Raw genomic sequence first — 27726 nt, 5'->3', positions numbered from 1 at the left:
ATTTTCCTGAAAGCAAATAGCTAAGGAGGCGATGGCTGGATCCAGCCACTCACATGATGGAAAAGCAGTGGTTTTGGTGACATAGATGAGGAGTGTTTAAATAAGTGAGATATTGGGAGAGGAGGAGGGCTTTATATACTCCTCTCTTGGCTTTGACATCTCAGTCTTCACACAGGTGACTTAGTTGACTTCTGAGCTCCTGAGCGAATCAATCCTCAAACAAGAATGAACGCAGATACCGCCAAAATGAATGGGGCACATGCATATGTAAGTTGGCGCAACTAGGAAACCTAGTGATCTACTGGGGTTTTATTTATATATAGCACTGTATCTTTATTGGAAAAATATTGCAAATATTTATTAATTCAGAAACTGTTTAATAGTATTTATATTTTTTCTTTATTTTAACTAAAATGAAATGCAAAAAAGTTATACATGATAGTTAGAATGCATTCTTTCATTGTAGCAGTCAGTACATTGGGTGTGTTATATACTCCATTCTAAAAGTGGTGGGTGCACGTTCATTACTATTTTGATTCTGAGTGTAATGTACCTGTTTCTACTGCACAATCAAAAAAAGAAAATAGCAATACATTAATTACCCATCATTCTTTACGGATATACTTCTTACCTTTTTGAGGCCTAAAACACACTTCCGCAAAAAAAAACGTCCGTGGGACACGGTCCGTTTTTCGGGTCTGTGTTCCGTTTTTTTGGGGCATTTCTCCGGTACGTATGGCATCCGTGTGATGGCATATGCGAGCCGTGTGTACGTGTAAAATGTCCGTGTTTGTGTGTAAAATACCCGTGTATGTGTATGTGGAATGTCCGTATGTTTGTTGCTCAATGTCTTGATACACGTCGGCTGACAGCAGACAGAGTTGCGCGATGAGAATGAACTCGGGGGAACTTCATTGTCATGCCGCGGCTCTGTTTGTGTACCGCGTACTGATTAGCGGTCACCTGTGAAGGATTCACCAGTGACCGCTAATCCCCCGAGTGACTGAAGTTAGCAACCCTCTCTCATACTTACCGCTCCCCGATCACCAGCGCGACGAGGAACAGCTGTGCAGAGAATACGCGCCAACAATTACTTTGAATATGCCGGCCGCTCATTAATCAATCTCGTATTCCCTGCTTTCCCCACCCACCGGCGCCTATGATTGGTTGCAGTCAGACACGCCCCCCACGCTGAGTGACAGCTGTCTCACTGCACCCAATCACAGCAGCCGGTGGGCGTGTCTACACTGTGCAGTAAAATAAATAAATAAATAATTTAAAAAAACGTCGTGTGGCCCCCCCCCATTTTAATACCAGCCAGATAAAGCCATACGGCTGAAGGCTGGTATTCTCAGTATGGGGAGCCCCACGTTATGGGGAGCCCCCCAGCCTAACAATATCAGTCAGCAGCCGCCCAGAATTGCCGCATACATTAGATGCGACAGTTCTGGGACTGTACCCGGCTCTTCCCGATTTGCCCTGGTGCGTTGGCAAATCGGGGTAATAAGGAGTTATTTGCAGCCCATAGCTGCCAATAAGTCCTAGATTAATCATGTCAGGCGTCTCCCCGAGATACCTTCTATGATTAATCTGTAAATTACAGTAAATAAACACACACACCCGAAAAAATCCTTTATTAGAAATAAAAAACACAAACAAATTGCCTTGTTCACCAATTTAATAAGCCCGAAAAAGCCCTCACCCCATTGTGTCTCCTTATAATAATGGCTAGCCTCACTGTGCTACCCTATAATAATGACCTCTCATTTTGTCTCCCTATAATAGTGACCCTTCTTTGTGCCGTCTTATAATAATGATTCTTCATTGTGTTTCCTTTTCATAATTTTGTATGCCATGTCTGCCAAAGGAGATAAGAATAGATTAATACTCACCTAAACTACTCAGAATACTCATATTGTATAAAGTGCGTTGGAATTGCAACAATCCATGCCCATCAGTAAATTAAGGATCACCATATTTATGAATCAAACTGACAAATGCACTCATCTCATGAACTTTGTTTTTAGAGTCTTGAAACCAAACCTAGTAGGAAAATCAATAGTATACATTGACCTGTTACATATGTGAACTTTTGATTTGTTTGCTTTATCAGTATGTTAGCTATAATCTAAATTAAAGGGAATTCTTCACCAAGTTTCTGCTACCCTATCTGAGAGCAGTATAATATCACTTATTGAGCTGTTTGCTGTAGGTTTGATAAAATCACTGTTTTATCTGCTGTAGTTCTACCAGTTCTCTGAATTCTGAGCTTTGTACAAACCCACCTACACCAGTGATCAGTAGATTTCTGTGTATGTTGTGCATAGGCAGAAAACTAACAGAGCTTATGAATATGGAGGATTACATAGCAGCAGGTTTACTATTCCTCAAGTGATAATCTCTTGTTGATAAAACAAAAGCTACAGCAGTCGGCCAGGTAAGTGACACATCATTAGAACATGTTCTCTGTCTCTACACTATGCTGCTCACAAATTAGATGGCAGAAACCTGGTGATAGACTCCCTTAAAGTTTTTTTTATTGCCTAATATTGTTGATCAGACTCAGAAAAAATGAGATACCGTATATCCAACTATAGAATCTGACCAACTCCAGAAGCAATATATCCTATAGAAAACTATGGAGCAACAGGGTAAGAAATTAACATAATCACAAATATTTTCAAAAGTTTATTATTCAGAAAAACTACGTAGAAGACAATACAAGATAAAAACAGAGGAGCTAAAGTGCAAGGTTAGACAGTAAGGGGCACTTTGCACACTACGATATCGCAGGTGCGGTGTCGGTGGGGTCAAATTGAAAGTGACGCACATCCGGCGTCGCAGGCGATATCGTAGTGTGTAAAGCCTTTTTGATACGATTAACGAGCGGAAAATCATCGTAATCGTATCATCGGTGTAGCGTCGGTCATTTCCATAATTTGGAAATGACCAATGTTACGATGTTGTTCCTCGTTCCTGCGGCAGCACACATCGCTGTGTGTGAAGACGCAGGAGCGAGGAACATCTCCTACCTGCGTCCTGCGGCTCACGCCAGCTATGCGGAAGAAGGAGGTGGGTGGGATGTTTACGTCCCGCTCATCTCCGCCCCTCCGCTTCTATTGGCCGCCTGCTGTGTGACGTCGCTATGACGCCGCACGACCCGCTCCCTTAATAAGGAGGCGGGTCGCAGGGCAGGTGAGTGCATGTGAAGCTGGCGTAGTGATAATGTTCTCTATGCCAGCTATTACCATGATATCGCAGCTGCGACGGGGGCGGGGACTATCGCGCTCGGCATCGCAAGCATCGGCTTGCGATGTCGTAGTGTGCAAAGTGCCCCTAAGTGCCTCATAACTCTCTCCCATCCACCATATAGTAAGGCAAGGGTAAAAGTGACATAATATGTAGAATACAGCAATTATTATAACCCTATTCTATATATCAAACTACAGCACATACACTGTGTAGGTGACCCTATGGTATAAATTGGCTGCACCATCTGATCACCAGACCCATGCCATGTAACCAACAGCCAACCTAAAAGTAACACTATACACAAACATTGGCTATAGAGTACCAGGTATAAATCAAGGAAGTAGATCTCAGGTAAAGAATGCACACACAGGAGTGCAAAGTCATTCACCCATTTTGGTCCTGATCGAGTGGGGAGGGAGAGAGGATGACAACCATGGGCCTCAACGCACGTTTTGCGTAGGGCTTCCTCGGGTGGCCAACTAATATTGTTGTAGGTCACTCATCATACACAGTGCTAGCCTAGTGTGCTAAGGGAAAATTAGAGAAAACATTTGTGAAGCCCTATTGGTGTCTTGAGAACATGTGCAAAATATCCTAAAGTATGCTGTTATTATTGGGTGCATAGCTCCATCATTTTTCTTTTATACGTTCTGTTAAGTCTTTTATGGATCAACTTATTAGAATTATCTGTTGTAGCATGTGACATATTCTAAAAAAAATGTGGCTCATTTCTATTGGAAACCATTATCTTGTCAGAATTTGGACCAACAATAGGAGCCTGGTAGTCTAATGGCCAATTATTGGGTAAATGATTGCAAAGATGGTCTAGATTAGATTATGGCAGTATTGTGTTCCTAAACTTTGTGTAGACTCTTCTCTTCACAAAATATATAAAAAATATTTTCAGCTCAAAGCATATGTAGATCCATCCATGAGGTATGCAAGGACAAACAATCCTGGTTGGAGAGGGCTAAGCACATAGTCAGAAAAAAATAGATGATTGTCCACCACTTGGGCTTTGAAAGGATTAAGATAAAAAAAATAATGTCACGATTCATCATCGCCTTTGCTGCTGTTTTTTGTCTAGATTGGCTCCATTTTTAAATCTGATTAAAAAAAGTTGCAAAGATTGACGCAATATTTTGTTGATTTTTTTTTTTTGCATATTTTTTGCACCAAATTATGATATTTGAAGCCAAAAGTCACAAACAGGATAAGACAATATTTGACTTTCATGAAGCACTCTCGATACTTTGATGAAATTGGCAACCAATACCATAAGATAAAAAAGGAAAAACGCAAATGATGAATTGTGGCCCAAATGTTTATTAGTTTATAAAAAGAAAATAAAAAATACTCACATGAATATCAGGGAATCCTGGAAGAGCAGAACTAGCCTATGTGTTTCAAACCAGATGTTCAGAGGAGCATTGCAGTTATAAGGGTATGTTCACACACTACATCTTTTTTGACGCATTTTTCCCAATGCGTTTTTTACGACAAATCAGACTCCTCACTGGCAGCCAGATTGTTTGTTAGTCTCCGCAAGGAGAAACATTTTCCCCTTAAACCAGTAGATGTGTACGGTTCTTATTCTTCTCTTTCAGTTTTCTCATAAGGCCGGCTTCTCACTTGCGATTTTCTCGCAGTAGTGCAATGAGAGAAATTCTCGCATTGCACTCGGACCAATGTTAATCAATGAGGCAGCCCCCATCTGCTATTTTTTTCTCAGTCCAAATTGGACTGAGAAAAAAATTGCAGCATGCTGCGTTTTGGAGAGTTTCTCGCATGAGTCTCTCCAATGCAAGTCTATGGGTGAATACGGACCATCCTAGTGACATCCGTTTTTCACAATAGATTTCACACATGTAGCAGAGAACAATGTAAATGCTTCTGTACATAACATTAGATGAGTAGCAGCTGCTGAGGGTAAAAACTGATTGCACACTGACAGCACACTGATGACTAGTGAACTAAAATCGGTCGACTTTTTTTCCTGCTACTCGGACCGATTTTACACGCATAAATGGGATTCCAGCCTAAGGCACAATAACGCATTATTAGGAACATAACTAAAGATTTTAGAGGTAAAATATTCTGTGTCTGCAGGATTATTAATACTTTTATTCCTACTTTTGTTTTTCTCATGCAGAGACGACCAATCCATTTTTTCTGGATTTAGTGCACAGTACACATTTTATATTGTGCAGTTGGGACAATTTGTATAATTGCCTCATTGCCTGAGACTGTACAAGATGGTTTAAGTTAACAAAAACAATTTTCTACTAGTGAGAGTAGAGTTGTGGTTAGTGAAGGAAAATATGGATTTAATTAAAAATGGATTCCAAGTCAAACGTTCCTAGCTTCTTTGTCTTATCTGTGAGTAGCACAAAGGTACAAGGGTACCCATGTAAAGCGTGGCTAACTGCACAGTGCATCACAAATTACTATGGTTCAACTGTGCTTTCTGTGGTTACAAATTGTATATGTAAAGTAAGGGAATTATTGATAGATCACATGTATTTACCATGACTCTGGCGCAATATGTTCGGCAGTCCTTAGGCTCATGTTGCACATGGCAGCTACTACTACTACAGGCATAATATACCATGTGCAAAGCTGTGGTTTTTCAGCAAGTACAGGTGGATCACATAATGTCATACTATCATCTAACAGCTGCCACATGTGAATCCAGTCATAAAGAAGCACTCCCATCAAAATTGTTATCCTAATATATTGTAGTCAGCATATTATATAGCACTGTGTACTTACAATTGTTTAATTTGCCCTTCTACCCAGTTAATTCCTCTCTTTTCCGTTAGGTCTATGACATCGTGTGACGAAAAAAAGACTAGGTGAATCATTATAAGCTCTATATAGAAACCAGAAGACTTTTTTCCTCCATGAGTCATCATTAGAACTACAAAGTGTTTCAGTGACATCTATTTGTAATTCTAAAGATGACTCATGCAGTTAAAAGAGACTTTCTGTTTCTAAATAGAGCTTAGAAAGATTCAGCTAGTCTGTTTTTAATCACATGATGTGATAGACCTAATGAGAAAGAGAAAAATTAACTGGGTAGAAGGGCAACATGAGCAATTGTAAATGTACAGTGCTATATAATAGGATGATTGAAATATATTAAGAGGATGAAAACTTTAATGGGAGTGCTTCTTTAAAGTAAATTTTAGTACAAACTAGTTAAATATTGTATATGGTGTTGTTTACAGATGCAACTCACATGAACTAATATGGCACAATAGCCAGACGCCAGACATTGTATGTTATGTATATCATCTTCAAGCTCACCTATAGTTTATCTTTTTTTCTGTTAATTTTATTAATTTAATTTATTAGCTTGATGTATTCTCTTAGAGTTCTTCATGAATCAGGAGCGTCTGACTCCAGCACATCTGCTCATCATGACCAGCGTGAACAACAGCGGTCTTGATTAATTGGGCCCTATGTCTTAATAGCTTTGTAGAAGAATACTTCAGTGATCATGTGTCATTTTAACTTGCCTATGTGAACCATGTTAAGTTCTAAATGCCTATGGCAATAAATATTAATAGTTTCTTCTTATACACGGTTCCCCAGTAGTTAAAAAAATATTCTCTTTACACAGGAGTCTAATTACATTGAAGAAAACACTAAAGACAACAGGATCTCTTTGATCTTTACCCTTAAAGAAGAAATTGGAGCACTGGCCAAGGTCCTGCGCATCTTTGAGGTATGGACACATATGCTCTTCATCTTCTCCATGTTGTTTTCATTAGACCAGCTACAGGTTGACAAATAGATTTATTTTCTGCCTTTAATGCAAGAGAATTGAAGATGATTATTACATCCCCAAACTATGAATGCTTGAATGGTAAATGTCCGAAAATACTTCACACAATTTTTTTTTATAATTCGTCTCACCTTTTCAGTCAATATTATCTTGGAATAAAGAATCACAAAACTTGTAATTTATTTTGGTGGTTGTGCAAATTTGGATCTTAACATTAGCCTCATTTTTCTTATTAGCACCGAATATCACTTTGTAATGTGGCATCTATCAATTGGCATAACGCTATGGAGGCGTTTTTTTCTCACCTCTATTTTACAATCAAATGTTTGTGTTATGTAGGAAGATGTTTTATTACGAATGTTGGTGAATGTGATATTAGTGTAATATGAAGCATTAGCCTTTACAGGGCCAGTTTCAGGTTTTCATGGCGAAAGAGTCTCAGATGGCCCCTTTAACACATGCAATGATTCATGATTTTAATATAGAGGTTGCGGGCTGTATATATATAATACAATCCTTGTAAATGTAATCCTCCCTCTTGCACTCTCTTCCCATTGTGCGCTTTCTTCTCCCCCATGCTCTCTCTTCTCCCCTCCGTACTCTCTCTTTTGCCCCATGCTTTCTATTCTCCCCTCTTGCTCTCTTTTCTCCCCTAATGCTCTCTTTTCCCCCTGTGCTCTCTTTTCTCTCCCTGTGCTCTCTCCTCTTCCCTCTGTGCTCTCTCTTCTCCCCCATGCTCTATCTTTCCTCTCATGCTCTCTCTTCTCCCCATGCTCTCTCTTCTCCCCATGCTCTCTCTTCTTCCCAATGCGCTCTCGTCTCCCCGTGCTCTCTCTTCTCCCCCTGTGCTCACTCTCCCCCCATGCTCTCTCTTCTCCCTCCATGCTCTCTCCTCTCTCCCATGCTCTCTCTTATCCCCAATGCTCTCTCTTCTACCCATGCTCTCCCTTCTCCCCATTCACTCTCTTCTTCCCAGAAAAGCTCTCTCTTCTCCTCCTGTGATCTCTCTTCTCCCCCGTGCTCTCTCTTCTCCCCGTGCTCTCTCTTCTTCTTCCGTGCTCTCTCCTCTGCCCCGTGCTCTCTCTTCTCCCTCATTCTCTCTTCTCCCCCAATGCTCTCTCTTCTCCCTCTGAGCTCTCTCCTCTCCCCCATGCTCTCTCTACTACCCCGTGCTCTTTCTTCACACCAAATGCTCTCTCTTCTCCCCAATGCTCCTCCTTTTCCCCATGCTCTCCCTTCTCCCCATGCTCTCTCTTCTTCCCAGGAAAGCTCTCTCCACCCCCTGTGCTCTCTCTTATCCCCATGCTCTCTCTTCTCCTTCATGCTCTCTCTTCTCCCCCATGCTCTCTCTTCTCCCCATGCTCTCTCTTCTCCCCCATGCTCTCTCTTTGCCCCCATGCTCTCTCTTCGCCCCCTGTTCTCTCTCTTCTACCCTGTGCTTTCTCTTCTCCCCATGCGCTCTCCTCTCCCTCGTGTGCTCTCTTCTCCCCCATGCTCTCTGTTCTCCCCAATGCTCTCTCTTCTCCCTGTGCTGTCCCTTCTCCGCATGCTCTTTCATCTTCCTTGAAAAGCTCTCTCTTCTCCACCTGTGCTCTCTCTTCTCCCCCATGCTCTCTCTTCTCCCCTGTGCTCTGTCTTCTCCCCTCGTGCTCTCGCTTCTCCCCCATGCTCTCTCTTCTCCCCCGTGCGCTCTCTTCTAATCCCATGGTCTCTCTTCTCTCCATGCTCTCTCTTCTCCTATGCTCTCTCTTCTCACCCCCTTGCTCTCTCTTTCTCCCCATCCTCTCTCTTCTCACCCCCTTGCTCTCTCTTCTCCCACTGTGCTCTCTCTTCTCCCCTCATGCTCTATCTTTTTCCCCTGAGTTCTCTCTTCTCCACCATGCTCTCTCTTCTACCCCATGCTCTCTCTTCTCCCCCTTACTCTCTCTTCTCCTCGTGCTCTCACTTCTAACCCCATGCTCTCTCTCCTCTCCATGCTCTCTCTTCTCCCATGCTCTCTCTTCTCGCTCCCTTGCTCTCTCTTCTTTCCCAATCCTCTCTCTTCTCCCCCCAAGCTCTCTCTTCTCCCTTCGTGCTCTTTCTACTCCCCCTGTACTCTCTCTTTTCCCCGTTTGTTTCTATGGTGAGAACGTACTGCAAAAACATTGCTAAAATGCTGAAAAAGATAACATGCTGCTTCTTTGAAAAACATAGGAACAGTGTGCGTGAGATTTCTGGAAAATCATAGCTTTTGCTGGTACTGTAAAAACAGCTTTTAATTTGCATGAAAAAAATGCCGTGAAAACTCTGCAAAAATGTAACGTGCACATAACCTTACAGGTACTTTGTGAAAAACCTCCCATGTGTTGGTACAGTTTTTCTGGAAAGGAATAAGCTGAAACAACACATTGCAGAGGTCAACCACCTCAACGATAGAGTGACCTCTCTAAAAAGTTTGGTATTTTTAACACCATCAGTTCCAGGGCAAAGAGCTTAGCCTTAGAGGAAGCACTGCTGCTTCCATTTTGTGGGCATGTTGAGATTACAGAACTCTGAACACCAGTTCTCGCAATAGGAACAATATAGTAAAAATTTACGACATTTACTTCATGTACTGGCTCCTTTTCAACTCGCAATATTCCAGAAACGTGTGTGTGGGTTACCGTTTTCATACATGCATGGTTAAGATACAGCAGGCCCACTAAAAGCCACCATTATGACAACACGTCCACTAGAGGGGGTAATCAAATGTGCAGTAAAATGATACATAAGTGAATAGCTGGAAGTGTCACCAGTTCACTGGGACTGACTGGGAACTTGATAATGGTAGGGGACTTTTGGCAGAAAGATATTAATATACATTATTATATGGACAAACAAAAAAGGGCCCTTGTGCAAGAACAATATGGGGCCATATTCAGCTCAAGGGCTCATCAAAATGCCCCATGTCACCTGCTTTGGAAGTAGAAATGGGCCTCCTTAAGTCTTGGGCCTCTGTGTGGCCGCACTGGTTGCACCAATGACATGTCCACCCCTGATGGCATCAGATTACTAATAACAAAAGACTGATAAAGCCTCTAAATTAGTAGACATTTTCTGACCATGTATCTGGTTTACACAATAAACCTGAGAAGTAATCTGCAAAAAGCAAGACATTTCAGCTTATTATCTGTATATAATACTAGCGGTTTAGTGTGAAAACTGAAAATATAATGTTTTTCTTGATATTTGTCCCCCTGGTTTGGCTACATAAAAAACAACATAAAAAACAGTAGCAACTGCCGTGTGGACAAGGCAAAATGTAACATGAAAATTAGAAGCCATAAAAAACATTATATTGGGGCTTGGTTTTGCCAAGTTGTTACCTCAGTATTTTACCTCAGTATTTTACCTCAGTATTTGTAAGGTAAAACCAGGAGTGGTAATAAATACAGAAGTGGTGCCCGTGTTTCTATTATACTTTTCCTCTGATTGTCCCACTCCTATTATTGGGTTACAAATACTAAGGTAAAAAACTCACTAACTATTCAATGTGTGCACGTGGCCTAATAGAAACATGTGCCCCACTTCTGTATTTATTACCCACTCCTGGTTTTGGCTACAAATACTGAGGTAAAAACTCACCAAATACTCAACGCATGCAAGAGGCATTAGGGTGGCTTTACACTCTGCGACATCGCTAGCCAAAGCTATCGATGGTGAGCTAGATAGCACCCGCCCCTATCGTTATGCTGATATGTGAAGATCGCTGCCGTAGCGAACATTATCGCTATGGCAGCATCACACGTACTTACCTGCTCGGCGACATCGCTGTGACCGGCGAACCGCCTCCTTTCTAAGGGGGCGGTTCGCTCGGCGTCACAGCGATGTCACTAAGCGGCCACCCAATCAAAGCGGAGGGGCGGAGATAAGCGGGACGAACATCCCGCCCACCTTCTTCCATCCTCATTACTGGCGTGTGGCAGGTAAGGAGAGGTTCCTCATTGCTGCGGCATCACACGTAGCGATGTATGCTGCCGCAGGGACGAGGATCAACTTTGCCCACGCGACAGCAGCGATAATTGGGAGAGGACCCCCATGTCAACGAGGAGCGATTTTGGACATTTTTCCAACAATCCAAAATCGCTCCTACGAGTCACACACAACGAGATTGCTACAGCGGCCGGATGTGCGTCACAAAGTCCGTGACCCCAACGAGATCGCTGTAGCAATCTCGTAGCGTGTAAAGCCCGCTTTAGGCTACATTCCAACAATGGGTTTCTAGTGAGTATTTGATGTTGCAGAATGTCTTCCTTTTTTACATGTTTTTAGCGCATTTTTGACACAGTGATTGTTTCCCCTTCTTGGTATGCCATGTTGTTTTAACCCCTTCACCCCGAATGATTTTATTTTTTTTTCCTCTCCTTATCCAAGAGCCATATGTTTTTATTTTTCCATCAATATAGCCATATGAGGGCTTGTTTTTTGCTGGACGAGTTGTTCTTTTCAATAACTCCATTCATTTTGCCCCATATTGTATTGCAAGACGGGAAAAAAAAATCCAAGTGACGTGAAATTTAAAAAAAAGTGTAATTCCACAATTGTTTTCTTTTTTTTTACATACATGTCCACAATATGGTAAAACTGACCCGGTAATATGATTTTCCAGGTCAGTACCAGTTCATAGATACCAATCATGTAGAGTTTTACTTTTATCTAAGTAGGGAAAAAAATGTAGACGTTTGCAAAAAAAAAAAAAAAGAACTGCGCTTTTATCACCATATTCCGAGACCCATAAAGTTCTTATTTTTCAGGATCTGGGGCTCAGTGATGGCTTATTTTTTGCGTCTTGAGATGGCGTTTTTAATTATAGTCACTAATAGGAGCTGTGATTGGTTGCTATAGGCAGCAAAGGACATTCTTAGTATAAGAAGCTTATGTGTGAGATAATATGATATTGGTAGAGACAGACACACACAGAGACACCCAGAGACAGACACACACAGAGACAGAGACACACACACACACAAAAAGACACAGAGTCAGAGACACATAGAGACACACACAGAGACACACAGAGACAGAGACACACAGAGACTGATACAGAGACACACAGAGACAGAGACACGCAGAAACTGATACAGAGACAACACAGAGACACACAAAGACACACAAAGAGACTGATACAGAGACTGAGACAGAGACACACAGAGGCAGAGACATACAGACAGAGGCACAGAGAGGCTGATATAGAGACAGAGCCACACAGAGGCAAAGACACACAGACACATACAGACACACACGGACAGAGACATACAGAGACTGATACAGAGACACACAGAGACAGACACATAGACACAGAGTCACACACATAGACACAGGAACAGAGACAGAGACACACAGAGACAGACTCCGAGACACACAGAGACAGAGACACACACAGGCATACACACACAGAGACACACACAGAGACAGAGACACACAGAGACAGAGACACACAGAGGCACACATACAGACACAAAGAGACACAGACACACAGAGATAAAGACACACAGACACACAGAGATGGAGAGAGAGGTAGATAGAAAGGGAGATAGACAGATAGAGATGCAGACAGCCAGAGAGGGAGACAGACAGAGAGGGAGACAGACAGAGAGGGAGACAGTCAGAGAAGGAGGGAGACAGATAAGTAGGGAGACAGACAGACAGAAAGGGAGACAGAGAGGGAGACAGAGACAGAGAGAGAGACAAACAGACGGAGAGGGAGACAGACAGTCAGAAAGGGAGAGAGGGAGAGTGAAAGAAACACTTAGATACTATCCCGGGCAGCATAGGGTAAGAAAGTTAGTATATATATATATATATATATATATATATATGAGAAATCACAGTCTCCTGTGAACGTTAGCCACGGGCTTTCATAGGAGCACTGTGATAAGACACAGGGGTCATCAGCTAACCGCTTGCTGTCATGACAACGCATCAGCATCAATCGCGTCACAGGCTCTCACCGTTGAGGAGTCAGAGCAGCTCGCCCCCCCTGCCAGCGCACTTTAAATACCACTATCATGGATTAACAGCTGTATTTAACAGGTTAACAGCTGCAAGTGGATCACCACTCCTCCCTTGGCTGTAAGAGGTAGATGAAGGCTACTTAAATCAGCGAACATGTGCAGGAAAAGCTACAAGATCGCATAGCGAGGTCGCATCAAAGGCAGGGAGATGACTTATGAACTCACACATGGGTCGTTTACCTGTGGATTTCTGCATATAGTGCATGTTTATGGGGAAAATCAGCAGATAAAACTCAGCATACACGCAGGAGAAATTGACATATTGCGGATTTGAAAAGATGCACCGCACATCAGTTTAAGTTTATGCTGCGTAAAAAAGAAGCACAGTGGGTAGGCGATTTCTATAAATCTCATCCACTTTGCTGGAAATGTAAGATGCTGCAATTTTGACTAAACAAAGATACGCGGAATCAGTGTTTTTCAGTGTTTTGCAGCATTTTTTATCCATTCAAATGAATGGGAAATAAAAAATTCAAGTATAAATGAATGAAAAATGCACTCAAATGTACAGTACAGACCAAAAGTTTGGACACACCTTCTCATCTCTAGAACAACTGTTAAGAGGAGACTTTGTGCAGCAGGCCTTCATGGTAAAATAGCTGCTATGAAATCACTGCTATGGACAGGCACCAAGCAAAAGAGACTTGTTTGGGCTAAAGAACACAAGGAATGGATATTAGACCAGTGGAAATCTGGAATGGACTCTACATGGTTGGTTCCCACCGTGAAGCATGGAGGAGGAGGTGTGATGGTGTGGGGGTGCTTTGCCAGTGACACTGTTGGGGAGTTATTCAAAATTGAAGGCATACAGAACCAGCATGGCTACCACAGCATCTTGCAGCGGCGTGCTATTCCATCCGCTTTGCGTTTAGTTGGACCATCATTTATTTTCAACAGGACAATAACCCCAAACACACCTCCAGGCTGTGTAAGGGCTATTTGACTAAGAAGGAGAGTGATGGGGTGCTACGCCAGATGACCTGGCCTCCACAGTCACCAGACTTAAACCCAATCGAGATGGTTTGGGGTGAGCTGGACCGCAGAGTGAAAGCAAAAGGGCCAACAAGTGCTAAGCATCTCTGGGAACTCCTTCAAGACTGTTGGAAAACTATTTCCGTTGACTACCTCTTGAAGCTCATCAAGAGAATGCCAAGAGTGTGCAAAACAGTAATCAAAGCAAAAGGTGGCTACTTTGAAGAACCTAGAATATAAGACATATTTTCAGTTGTTTCACACTTTTTTAAGTATTTCATTCCACATGTTTTAATTCATATTTTTGATGCCTTCAATATGAATCTACAATTTTCAGAGTCGTGAAAATAATGAAAACTCTTTGAATGAGAAGGTGTGTCCAAACTTTTGGTCTGTACTGTATATTACACACATTATTTTCTGCCAATACTGTTTTGGGTTTTTTTTGTTGCAGAAAAATCTGCAAATACTAAACATATGCACATAGGTTTAGGGTTTTTTCTTGTCTGTTTTTTTTACAATCATTCTTTATGGCTGTAATGATCACATTTATCTATACATGTGACTTACTGCTTTGGATTTTGTAATAATTTGTGTTTATTGGTAATGAAAACTTTCGCTTTAAAAGAATGTCTACAAACCAGGCAGTAAATGTTTGTGTTCCAACTCAAATATTACTCAAATATTCCTCAGGGACATAAAAAAGGTCACACTGATCCAGTATCTGTAGTGTTCTCCAATCTACTGAGTGCATGGTAGAAGGGAACTTCAAAGCAGCTATGATCACATTTAAAATCGGGATTGTATTTAGATTCTGCTCCAGTTACACAATAACAATATGTTTAAAGCCGCCTAATGGGGTTTTTAGTAATACTCAGGACTGTACACAAAACACTAGTTATTCTTATACACTTGCCTCACAAGAATCAATAGTAGAATATTGTGGAAAGTTGGTGTATTCAGTGACACAAAAACATTTTAAACCCATCTACCTCTGGGAGCGGTCAGCCGAAAGGGTAAGGACGGTTCATTCTAGAAATAGTCAGTAAAGACTTAGTGAGTGGATATTGCAGTTGTATAGTCAATCTGTTGTAAAGGTCGCATTCAGTGGGTGGTTTGTGGTAATGGAGTAAAGGAGACAGAAGGCAAGGTAGCATGAATCTCGAGAGGCTGGAGACACAGGGTGTGAACCTATAAGTAGATATTGATTCTAAAAAGTAGAGACCCCAGACAATAGGAGCCTGAGGATCCTAACATCCAGGCCCCTTAACCGTCAAGCTACTGGGTGACTTCTACAGATGAAGGACTCTAATGACCCGGCCCCTTAACTGTCAAGGTACTGGGTTAACCTCTACTGGCATGTGACATAGTCAGCCAATGGATTCTGTCCTCCTGCTAGATACCTGGGTGTGAAAGCTTTACTCCTATCATTGTGGATCTACTGAGGATACTGACCATGGAACTGCAGGAAAGGAAAGTGACCATCATGGCATGTGCTGTAATGCTAGCGACACGCCTGCACCGGGGCCTGGAGTAACTCGTTACCGAGCAGCGGTTCTGCTCCTGGGACGCCGCAGTAGCAAGGCCCTGTTCCGTGACCCTGGCGGTGTCATTTAGGGAATAGGAAGGGGATGATGACAGTTTATTCGTGACGCCACATGTGGTATGCGGCAAGTTGGGATGTCGCCGCGGCGGGATGGGAACCTCTGGGGCAGATGGTGACGCAGATTAGATGGTGCAGCTCTCCACAGGTAGAGCTGGGCCCTAGGGCAGATGTTGGGGTAGTAGGCGATGGCAGGCGTTGCTGGGCTAGAGATGCAGGACAATAACGGAGTGACACAGGGATGCAGTCTCAAGGTTTTTACTCACTGTAGCAGGTTCCAAGGTAACACGACATGCCAGTGACTGCCTTTGGAGTGCTGGGGTTTTACTGTGATGGGCTCCAGCCGATCTTGGGTAGTTCGGAGGTCGAGTGCGTTGCACCTTTCTTAAGTGTACCTTCACTGGTCGTCTTCCTGCGCTTGATTCGCCCTCCTGCCTTGCGCCCTCACTCACTGAACCCTGTGCCAGTGCCCGTGGACCCTGTTGGGTGGTGTGAAGCTCTATCCCTTGGTCCTTTTGGGTCACTTTCCAGCAAATTCATGTGCAGATGTCGCTTTGGTGCTTAAAGTCACCTCAGCTGCTGGTTTTGCTAGTGGAGTATGTAGGTTCTTCTCCTCTAGTCTAGGGACCAGTCCCTGTGTTGTGACCAAGTCCTTCCATCTGTAGATTATCTGTAGAACAAGGCCACGGAAGGTTAACTCACGTGGTCTCTAGGACCCATTCTGTCTGTGCCTGGGCTGAGCGGTACCAGCTCCAGGCCTCGGGTATTTGCTCCTCCATTGTTCCTCTCCTTCTTTCACTCCATCACTGACTGAAGGAATTTGTCCCCCCCTTGTAAGGCTCCACCCCCGGCTTGGCTTTGGGTATAATCATGCCCTTGCCATGCCTGATGAGGTGCTACTAAGTGAGGGTTTTGCGCTTTGCGTGAACCGGAGGTGACCTCCTCCATACCCAGGATGAAATACTACACCTCTGGCTTAGGTGCAGTACCTCTGTGGCGATTGAAGCCTCAAGGGCGCTACACTAGACTGGGTTGCACTCAGACTCACAGGCCCAGTTAGATCAAATGTAACCCAGAGGCCAATTGAACCGTGTCTAATAATACTGTGCAACACTATAATGTGATGGAAGATATGTTCCCACTATCTGGAGTGTAAATTTGTGAACGAGAATGAACTGTCCATTAAGGATTTGGACTGGGTTGCAGTCAGACTCACAGGCCCAGTTAGATCGAATGTAGCCCAGAGGGCAGTTGAACTGTGTCTACTAATATTGTGCAAAACTATAATGCGCTGGAAGATATGTGCCTGCTAGCTGGAACATAAAGTTGTGAACAAGAATGAACTATTCATTAAGGAGCCACACAGCCAAAGTCCATACACTCAGCCAGGACCTCGTATTTCATGTAGCATACCAGGGTGTCCAAAGTCAATTCTTCGTCCTTGACTACTACCCCACACCACTCTACACTGTACAATGGGGATATTAAGCAGTAGACAACGCCTTTAAGTTATAGTTTTACTAACTAAACTAAACAATAGGAGGATTTGGTAGCAATTAGTATTCTTCATGGACATTGCATCATTGAAATAAACATGTTTCCCAGATGTGTTAAAGAAATGAGAACGATAAAATACTACATTTATAGATCTAATATTCTTCCTGTCCTGGGCTTAAGCAACTCATTAGGGGCGGTTCCTAAATTTACCAAACATGCTAGATTCGAGGCCATTGGATTAGCACAAGTCTTTTCACCAGCCAATAAGCAGTTGGGATGGATATCCACCCCCATTCACTGATTCACTGTGCGTCATTTACTTTCTCCATCCTCTTACCTTGCTGAACATTTCTCAACAATATGATCATTGCTTGTTGTTTGTATAAAGGATTATTTTAACTAAATAAACATTTTTTTGGTGTTTTAGATTAATTTGAATTCATCTTGTGGTTTCAGTATAACATGATTAAAATGTTCAGAGATGCTAACAAATATTAAACTTTATAGCATAATTAAAAAGAATAGTAGATGCAATTTTTATTAATCATTCATATTATATTAGTAATTACGTTAATAATATTGTAAAAATCATTTTACAAGCTTTACACTATGGTATGTCCATAAGTAATATATTGTATGTATATATATATATATATATATATATATATATATATATATATATATATATATATATATTGTTATTAGATTTATTTTTTTTTATTTTGCAGAGAACTTTTTAAAATTGCAAGCTAAAACATGGTTGGAAGACAAGCAGTTGTATCACTTGTAGTATTAATTTAATAAATCGCATTGTGCTGCATTTTGTGCTCCCCTTCTATGAATTGAATTGAGTCTTTCATGCTTTAGGAGAGAGGTGTTAGTCTGACCCACATAGAGTCCAGACCTTCCCGGCTGAACAAAGATGAGTACCAGTTCTTCATTAACTTAGACAACAAGAGTACCCCGGCTCTGGATGAGATTGTAAGAAGTCTGAGGCAAGACATCGGGGCTACGGTGCATGAATTGTCCAGAGACAAGAAAAAGGATTCCGGTAAGGGCTTCGTTTTACTTCTCTTATAAGTGCTACCTATTGAACATCAATAGAGATAATACCGGTAGTTTTGACAATTTACTAATGATACAAAATCACAATATGTAAACCTGACCATAATAACAGCAGCTTCAAATGATAGGATTCTGTATATTAGACCAGACACTGTGATAAAAGCTTTTATTTAATGATTTTAAGGTATCCAAGCACTTATTTATTCCATGAAAACTAAACTACTACTATGTAATGGAGAGAACATGTAAAAAATAGTCTTTTTTGTAATTTAAGTGTATTAAAAGTACTTAGTGTGATTTTGATAACCTACATTAGTGTCAGTAGCATTATTCCTGAACTTTTCCTGACCGCCTGTATCTATGATCTCCTACTGTATCAGACAATGGAGGAAATACTTTGTTCCATGGTTGTAATGATCGCGGTTGCAGAGGGCTGAGGAAGAGGGGGGAGTACAGACGCCATAACCTATTACAGCTGGATGCACTTCCGAGGATGCATATTCAGCTGAAATGCAATGCAATGCAGAGGCCTGCTGGGCCCCTTCACTGCAATACATGCTGTCGGCCAATCACAGACTGGCAGCTAATATCAGTGTACCAGGTATTGTGTTCACATAGCAGTGTGTGGACAAATAGTAGGCTTTCCAATATCAGCGACAGCTCTGTGCTGGCTACAAATGAGGACAGCATGCATCATGGGAGCAGGGGAAGAGGTGAAAAGAGTGTTTTTTTTTAATAGTTACAGAAGAGCAGAATGGGGGACATATATACCAGGAATGAGCCCAGGATGGGGACATATATACTAAGAAGGGGCCCAGAATGAGGGTCATATATATTAGGATGGGGGTCATATACCAGTAAGGGGTCCAATATGGAAGACATATACCTACAAGAGGCCCAGGATGGGGGATATATATCTGGAATGGGCCAAGAATGGGGGTCATACATACCAGGATGGGGGACATATATACTAGCAAAAGGTCCAGGATGAAGGAGATATATACTAGGATTGTGGACATGTATACCTGAAAGGGGCCCAGGATGGGGGACATATATACCTAGAATTGGGCTAGCAGGGGGGACATAAATACCTGGAATGAGCCAAGAATGGGGACCATATCAACCAGGAAGGGGCCTAGGATATGAGACATATACCTGAAAGGGGCTCAGGATAGCAGACATATATAACTGGAAGGGGCCCAGGATGGCGGACATATATGCCTGGAACGGGCCCAGGATGGGGACCATATATACCTGAATGGGTCCCAGGATGGGAATCATATATACCTGAAAGGGACACAGGATAGGGGATGTATATACCTGGAAGATGCCCAGAATGGCAGACATACACACCTGGAAGGGGCCCAGGATGATTAACATATATACCTGAAAAGGTCCCAGAATGGGGGACATACATACCTGGAAGAGGCTCAGGATGACCGACATATATACTTGAAAGGGTCCCAGGATTGAGGACCTATATACCAGGAATAATCCCAGAATGGCAGACATATATACATGAAAGTGGTCCAGGATGGAGGACATATATACCTGGAAGGGGCCCAGGATGGAGACCATATATACCTAAAATGGGCCCAGGATGGGTAACATACATACCTGAATGGGGCCCAGGATAAGGGACATACTGTATATACTTCAAAAGAGCCCAGGAAGGGGGACATATATACCTGGAAGGGGCCCAGAATGGTCTACATTTAAGAAAGGAAAAGAATAATCTCTACTTACCTCCTCACACATAGAAAAAAATCTGAAAAATACATGGCCACATCACAACCAAGGAATTAGCAGAGATGAGAAAAATTGTGCCACATCAAAAGAACAGAGCATGGTTCACCACCAGTGCTTGATGCAGCATACCACACATGGCAAAATCATAAAGGTATATATACTAACCAAATAGATTATTGTTAGGTCTTTCAAAGATGCATAGAACTTAATAAAGCTTTTAAGAATTAACTAGCTACGACACTAGGCAAGAGTAATATATAGAAACTATTATTTATCTGCCAATCACAACGTCATTAAAATTAAATTATATTAAAATGGGATAACATGATAGGGAAAATGAAATATCAGACTCATCACCAGAGAGAGAAAATTCAATCCTATACTGTTATTATTAAGGTAGATATAGGATATTGCCTGGGTATATGTGGGGAAGACTATAAGTAATGTACAGAAATAGTATATGCTGAAAGAAGCCCAAACCAAATGCGCTTAATGAATGACAATGGTACACCTGTTATTAAGGTGCTACAAAGTAGAGAGTACAGTACTTTAATACCCAAGTATGTACGTTTTCTCTTCTGGGATGTGCACTGATTATTTCATTTCCTATTACAGCGCATTGCAGTTTTTTGTGGTTTGCTGCCCTCTTGTGTCCATTTATAGATACTGTGATCATATATTTATGGTCCTTTCTTTTTCTTTCTTTCTTTGTTTCTTTCTTTCCTTTATTTTTTCTTTCTTTCTTTTCTTCTCCTCTTTCATTTTCTTTCTTTCTTCCTTTCTTTCCTTTTTTCTTTCTTTCTTTATTCTTTCTTTCTTTCTTTTTTCTTTCGTTTCCTTTCTTTCCTCTTTCTTTCTCTTTCTTCCTTTTCTTTCTTTCCTTTCTTTTCTTTCTTTCCTTTCTTTCTTTTCTTTCCTTTCCTTCCTCTTTCTTTCTTTCTTCCTTTCTTTCCTTTCTCCTCTTTTCTTTCCTTTCTTTCTTTTTCTTTCTTTTCTTCTCTCTTTTCTTTCTTTTCTTTCCTTTCTTTCCTCTTTTTTTATTTCTTTTCCTTTCTTTTCTTCTCTCTGTTCTTTCCTTTCTTTCCTCTTTCATTCTTTCTTTCTTTTTTCTTTCTTTCTTTCTTCTCTTTCTTTCTTTCTTTCTTTCTTTCTTTCTTTCTTTCTTTCTTTCTTTCCTTTCTTTCCTCTTTCTTTCTTTCTTTTTCTTTCTTTCTATCCGTTTCTTTCTTTCTTTCTTTTTCTTTCTTCCTATCCGTTTCTTTCTTTCTATCCGTTTCTTTCTTTCTTTCCTTTCTTTCACAATATGTATTATAGGTTGCCATAATACGCTGTACTATGTATATATATTTAATTAGTGCCCATTACTTACCATCTCTGCTCTACGATTACATATCTTATATTCTGCCACACATACCCAGTAATATACAGTGCCTACAAGTAGTCTTCAACCCCCTGCAGATTTAGCAGGTTTGATAAGATGCAAATAAGTTAGAGCCTGCAAACTTCAAACAAGAGCAGGATTTATTAACAGATGCATACATCTTACAAACCAACAAGTTATGTTGCTCAGTTAAATTTTAATAAATTTTCAACATAAAAGTGTGGGTCAATTATTATTCAACCCCTAGGTTTAATATTTTGTGGAATAACCCTTGTTTGCAATTACAGCTAATAATCGTCTTTTATAAGACCTGATCAGGCCGGCACAGGTCTCTGGAGTTATCTTGGCCCACTCCTCCATGCAGATCTTCTCCAAGTTATCTAGGTTCTTTGGGTGTCTCATGTGGACTTTAATCTTGAGCTCCTTCCACAAGTTTTCAATTGGGTTAAGGTCAGGAGACTGACTAGGCAACACCTTGATTTTTTCCCTTTTGAACCAGGCCTTGGTTTTCTTGGCTGTGTGCTTTGGGTCGTTGTCTTGTTGGAAGATGAAATGACGACCCATCTTAAGATCCTTGATGGAGGAGCGGAGGTTCTTGGCCAAAATCTCCAGGTAGGCCGTGCTATCCATCTTCCCATGGATGCGGACCAGATGGCCAGGCTCCTTAGCTGAGAAACAGCCCCACACCATGATGCTGCCACCACCATGCTTGACTGTAGGGATGGTATTCTTGGGGTCGTATGCATTGCCATCCAGTCTCCAAGCGTCACGTGTTTGGTTGGCACCAAAGATCTCGATCTTGGTCTCATCAGACCAGAGAACCTTGAACCAGTCTGTCTCAGAGTCCTCCAAGTGATCATGAGCAAACTGTAGACGAGCCTTGACATGACGCTTTGAAAGTAAAGGTACCTTACGGGCTCGTCTGGAATGGAGACCATTGCGGTGGAGTACGTTACTTATGGTATTGACTGAAACCAATGTCCCCATTGCCATGAGATCTTCCCAGAGCTCCTTCCTTGTTGTCCTTGGGTTAGCCTTGACTCTTCGGACAAGCCTGGCATCGGCACGGGTGGAAACTTTCACAGACTGTCCAGGCCGTGGAAGGCTAACAGTAGTTCCATAAGCCTTCCACTTCCGGATGATGCTCCCAACAGTGGAGACAGGTAGGCCCAACTCCTTGGAAAGGGTTTTGTACCCCTTGCCAGCCTTGTGACCCTCCACGATCTTGTCTCTGATGGCCTTGGAATGCTCCTTTGTCTTTCCCATGTTGACCAAGTATGAGTGCTGTTCACAAGTTTGGGGAGAGTCTTAATTAGTCAGAAAAGGCTGGAAAAAGAGATAATTAGTGATGAGCGAGCATGCTTGTAACTACTCGGTACTCGCACGAGTATCGCTGTACTCGGGCTGCTCGGCGGGGACCGAGTAATCTCGCGATACTCGTGCTGTACTCGTGGTCTTCATTTCTGCATGTTGGCGCTCTTTTGAGAGCCAGCCCTCATGCAGGGATTGGCTGGCAGACCACTGCAATGCCACAGCCCTGTTAGTTGTGGAATTGCAGTGATTGGCCGGCCTGCACGGCGTGACCGAGCCTTTATATCGGCCGGCGCGCTGTGCTCTGCTCACAGCTATCCAGACTGTCAGTGCAGGGAGAGTGTCGCTGATTCAGGGAAAGCTTTGCGGCCCTTTATAGCTTTTTCAGTTGCAGGGCTGCAAACAGTGTGACCAAAAGTCCTTCTCAGGACTATTCTAGTTGTATACAGGCAGGCAGGGTATAGCCAGGTCGGAGTACAGTAGCAGAGTCCTTCTCAGGACTATTGTTGCTATATACAGGCAGGGTATAGCCAGGTCTGAATACAGGCTAGTGACCAAAAGAGTCCTTGTCAGGACTATTGTACCAGTATACAGGCAGGCAGGCAGGCAGGGTAGTGGTGACCGTATACCAGCCTTCATCATATCTGGGGCTGGTGTACACAGTGTAAAACAGTCCAGATAGTGTCTGACTTGTCTGTAATTGTCGCTCCCCAAAAAAACCTGTTAGGTTCTTATTGCGTCCGTGCTTGGTTTTTAAAACCGCACGTGTGTGCCTGTTGGTGGCAGCGTACAGGTGCACTTGTGTGCAATTTCCAGAAACTTTGATATAACGCACAAGTAGTGAATATACACGTCAGCAGTGCACAGCATTGCAAAATGCGCAAGGGCATTGGCAAGGAACAAGGAAGTGGACGTGATGGTGGTGCAGGCAGAGGCCGAGGTCGTGGGCAAGCTCTAATTTCGCCACAACAAAGGGCCACATCTAGTCGCTTGCATGTCCTGTCCCAAATTCTTGGGGACCGCAGCAGTACACCGCTCTTGAACCAAGACCAGTGTCAACAGGTTGTTAGTTGGATAGCAGATAATGCTTCCAGTCAGATTGGCACCACCACAAACACTCTGTCTTCCACACGGTCAAGTGTCAGTAGCCGTGATACTGCACCGCACATTTCTGAACCTGATCCTCCTTCCTACCACCGGGCTGAGTACACGTCCTCCTCGGACATTAATGATCCCACACTTGGACACTCGGAAGAGCTGTTCACGTTTCCATTCACACATTCTGGCCTCTCGCCAGCTCAAATTGAAGTGGGTCATGAGGAGATCGTCTGTACAGATGGCCAAATATTTGAGCAGCCACGTTCTCACGAAGTTGGCAACGTGTCTCAACAAGTGGTGGACGATGATGAGACACAATTGTCAGGAAGTCAGGAGGAGGAGCAGGGTGCGGAAGAGGAAGACGACGTGGTGGATGATCCAGTAACTGACCCAACCTGGCAGGAGGATATGCAGAGCGAGGACAGCAGTGCACAGGGGGAGGGAGGCGTAGCATCACAACAGGCAGTAAGAAGCAGGGTGGTGGCCCCAGGCAGAAGTCAGGCAACCGTTCCCCGGAACAACACGACGACACAAGGTGCCTGTACAAATGTTAGGTCTTCCCGAGTCTGGCAGTTTTTTAAGTTGGATCCAGATGATTCAAAAAAGGCCATTTGCAACACCTGCCGTGCCAGCATCAGCAGGGGTACCAAAACTAGCAGCCTGACCACCACCAGCATGATCAGGCACATGTCAGCCAAGCACCCGACTTTGTGGGAAGTACAACAGAGTCGAGGAGCAGTGCTTGCTGATGTCACTGCTACGTCTTCGCTGGTTGTGCATGCGAGCCAATCCTCTGTCCATGCTGCCTGCGAACAAGCCTCCTCCACTCCTGCACCTGCAGTTGCCTACGCAGAAAGAACACCATCATCAAGCACGTCCTTGTCCCAGCGCAGCGTTCAGTTATCCATTCAGCAAACCTTTGAACGCAGGCGCAAATACACTGCCAACACCCCACATGCCACAGTTCTAAATGCTAACATTTCGTGACTGCTTGCGCTGGAAATGTTGCCTTTTAGGCTGGTGGAGACAGAAGCATTCCGTGACCTGATGGCGGCAGCTGTCCCACGTTACTCGGTCCCCAGCCGCCACTATTTCTCCCGGTGTGCCGTCCCCGCGTTGCATAACCACGTGTCACAAAACATCACACGTGCCCTGAACAACGCTGTTTCACCCAAGGTCCACCTAACCACAGACACGTGGACAAGTGCTTGTGGGCAAGGCCGCTACATCTCGTTGACGGCACACTGGGTTAATATTGTGGAAGCTGGGACCCAGTCTGAGCGAGGGACGGAACACGTCCTTCCCACACCAAGGTTTGCAGGCCCTACCTCAGTCAGTGTTTCACCCACACTCTACAGCTCCGGAATGTCATGCTCTTCAGCCTCCTCCTCCTCCTGCGCATCCTCATCCACTGTGCCCTCCACACCAGTCACAAGCTGGAAGCACTGCAGCACTGCCTCGGCGAAGCGGCAACAGGCTGTGCTGAAGCTAATCTGCATAGGTGACAAACCCCACAATGCAGAAGAGCTGTGGACAGCTCTGAAACAGCAGGCAGATCACTGGCTCACACCTCTGAACCTAAAGCCAGGAAAGGTCGTGTGTGACAATGGCCGGAACCTGGTGGCGGCTTTGAGGCGAGGCCAGCTGACACATGTTCCATGCGTGGCCCATGTGCTCAACCTCGTGGTTCAGCGGTTTATAAAGTCATACCCAGAGCTGTCTGATCTGCTGGTAAAAGTTCGCCGCCTGTCTGCACATTTTCGAAAGTCACCTACTGCTTCAGCCGGCCTTGCCGGCTTTCAGCGCCGTTTGCATCTTCCGGCTCACAGACTGGTGTGTGATGTCCCCACGCGTTGGAATTCAACTCTGCACATGTTGGTCAGGATATGTGAGCAGAAGAGGGCAGTTGTTGAGTACCTGCATCACCTAAGCCGTCGGGAAATGGGTCAAACTCCACACATAACACCTGAGGAGTGGAGATGGATGTCAGACCTATGTACCATCCTCCAAAACTTTGAGGACTCCACCAAGATGGTGAGTGGTGATGACGCCATTATTAGCGTCACCATACCGCTACTCTGCCTTCTAAAACGGTCTCTGCTGAAAAACAAACATGATGCATTGCAGGCGGAGCGCGATGAGTTGCAGCAAGAAACAGTAGTGGGTGTGGGTGATAACACACAGCCCAGCCTCGTCTCATCACAACGTGCAGTGGAGGACTATGACGAGGAGGAGGATGAAGACATGGAGCAACTCTCCGGCCAAATTGAGGATATGACATGCACACCAGTCATATCCTCGGTTCAGCGTGGCTGGCCAGAGGACAGGGTAGATGAGGAGGAGGAGGAGGAGGAGGAGGAGGAGGACAGCATGTTCAGTCATCTTGTTGGTCAGGCTACTGAAGTCCTGGCTGTTAAGAGTCTGGCGCACATGGCTGACTTTATGGTAAGCTGCCTGTCTCGTGACCCTCGCGTTAAGAACATCTTGGCCGACAATCATTACTGGTTGGTAACACTGTTAGACCCACGCTACAAGGAGAACTTTTTGTCTCTTATTCCCGTGGAGGAGAGGTCAACCAAAATGCAGCAGTTCCGGAAGGCCATACTCACGGAAGTAGGCAAAGCATTCCCCTCACAAAACGCTAGCGGCATAGGTCAGGAATCAGTTGACAACCGAGGCGTACAGCCGAGAGAGGCACAAGTCCAATCCGCCAGAGGTAGGGGAACAGTCTTTAAGATGTGGGACAGTTTTCTCAGCCCCTCACGTACCACAGCCCCTGAGGTGCGGGGTAGTGCCACAAGAAATCCTAAGTTTGCCCAGATGCTGAAGGAGTACCTTGCAGATCGAACAACTGTACTCCGACATTCCTCTGTGCCTTACAATTATTGGGTATCCAAGCTGGACACGTGGCATGAATTGGCTCTCTACGCCTTGGAAGTCCTGGCCTGCCCTGCTGCTAGCGTTTTGTCAGAGCGTGTTTTTAGTGCCGCAGGTGGAATCATTACAGATAAACGCACCCGCCTGTCAACTGAAAATGCTGACAGGCTGACTCTGATCAAGATGAACAAGGGTTGGATTGGGCCAGACTTCACCACACCACCAGCAAATGAGAGCGGAATTTAAAGTTTGCCATGTACCTCCACTCACCCATGGGTACACACTTCTGGACTTTGGATAATCGCTGGACTGCTCCTCCTTCTCCTCATGCGCCACCATGATGATGACCGTTACAAATTGCAATACTTAGGCCTTTGTTTCAGGTATACCCCCAGTGGTAAATTTTTTCGCCCATTCTTTGCAGAATGGACATTACAACGACAGGAGACCCGCTCCTTTGCAATGGGAACAATGTTTTGAGGCCCTCATGCACGTCTCTACCCAGGGACAACGTGGAGCCTCCCAATTTTTGGCTGCCCTGCCTAAGGGCTATACTATAATACACCCACTTCCTTAAAATGGACACTTAATGTTTTGAGGCCCTCATGCACGTCTCTACCCAGGGACAACGTGGAGCCTCCCAATTTTTGGCTGCCCTGCCTAAGGGCTATACTATAATACACCCACTTCCTTAAAATGGACACTTAATGTTTTGAGGCCCTCATGCACGTCTCTACCCAGGGACAACGTGGAGCCTCCCAATTTTTGGCTGCCCTGCCTAAGGGCTATACTATAATACACCCACTTCCTTAAAATGGACACTTAATGTTTTGAGGCCCTCATGCACGTCTCTACCCAGGGACAACGTGGAGCCTCCCAATTTTTTGCTGCCCTGCCTAAGGGCTATACTATAATACACCCACTTCCTTAAAATGGACACTTAATGTTTTGAGGCCCTCATGCACGTCTCTACCCAGGGACAACGTGGAGCCTCCCAATTTTTGGCTGCCCTGCCTAAGGGCTATACTATAATACACCCACTTCCTTAAAATGGACACTTAATGTTTTGAGGCCCTCATGCACGTCTCTACCCAGGGAC

The 27726-nt window shown here is 43.7% G+C and overlaps 1 protein-coding gene across 1 annotated transcript in view; it reads left to right on the top strand.

The window, feature by feature from the left end:
• Window positions 1–225: 225 nt before the first annotated feature.
• PAH (phenylalanine hydroxylase) overlaps window positions 226–27726 on the top strand; it is a 119568-nt gene continuing 92067 nt past the window's right edge. Inside the window, exons 1-3 of the mRNA XM_075342400.1 lie at window positions 226–267; window positions 6878–6982; window positions 18014–18197. Of these exons, the coding sequence (XP_075198515.1) occupies window positions 226–267; window positions 6878–6982; window positions 18014–18197 (331 nt within the window). The remainder of the gene's footprint in view (window positions 268–6877; window positions 6983–18013; window positions 18198–27726) is intronic.

Source organism: Anomaloglossus baeobatrachus, chromosome 4 (genome assembly GCF_048569485.1).
Source record: "Anomaloglossus baeobatrachus isolate aAnoBae1 chromosome 4, aAnoBae1.hap1, whole genome shotgun sequence".
In the NCBI taxonomy this organism is placed as follows: domain Eukaryota; kingdom Metazoa; phylum Chordata; class Amphibia; order Anura; family Aromobatidae; genus Anomaloglossus; species Anomaloglossus baeobatrachus.
Note: the sequence above shows the minus strand (reverse complement) of the source record. Positions and strands in the feature narration are given on the sequence as shown.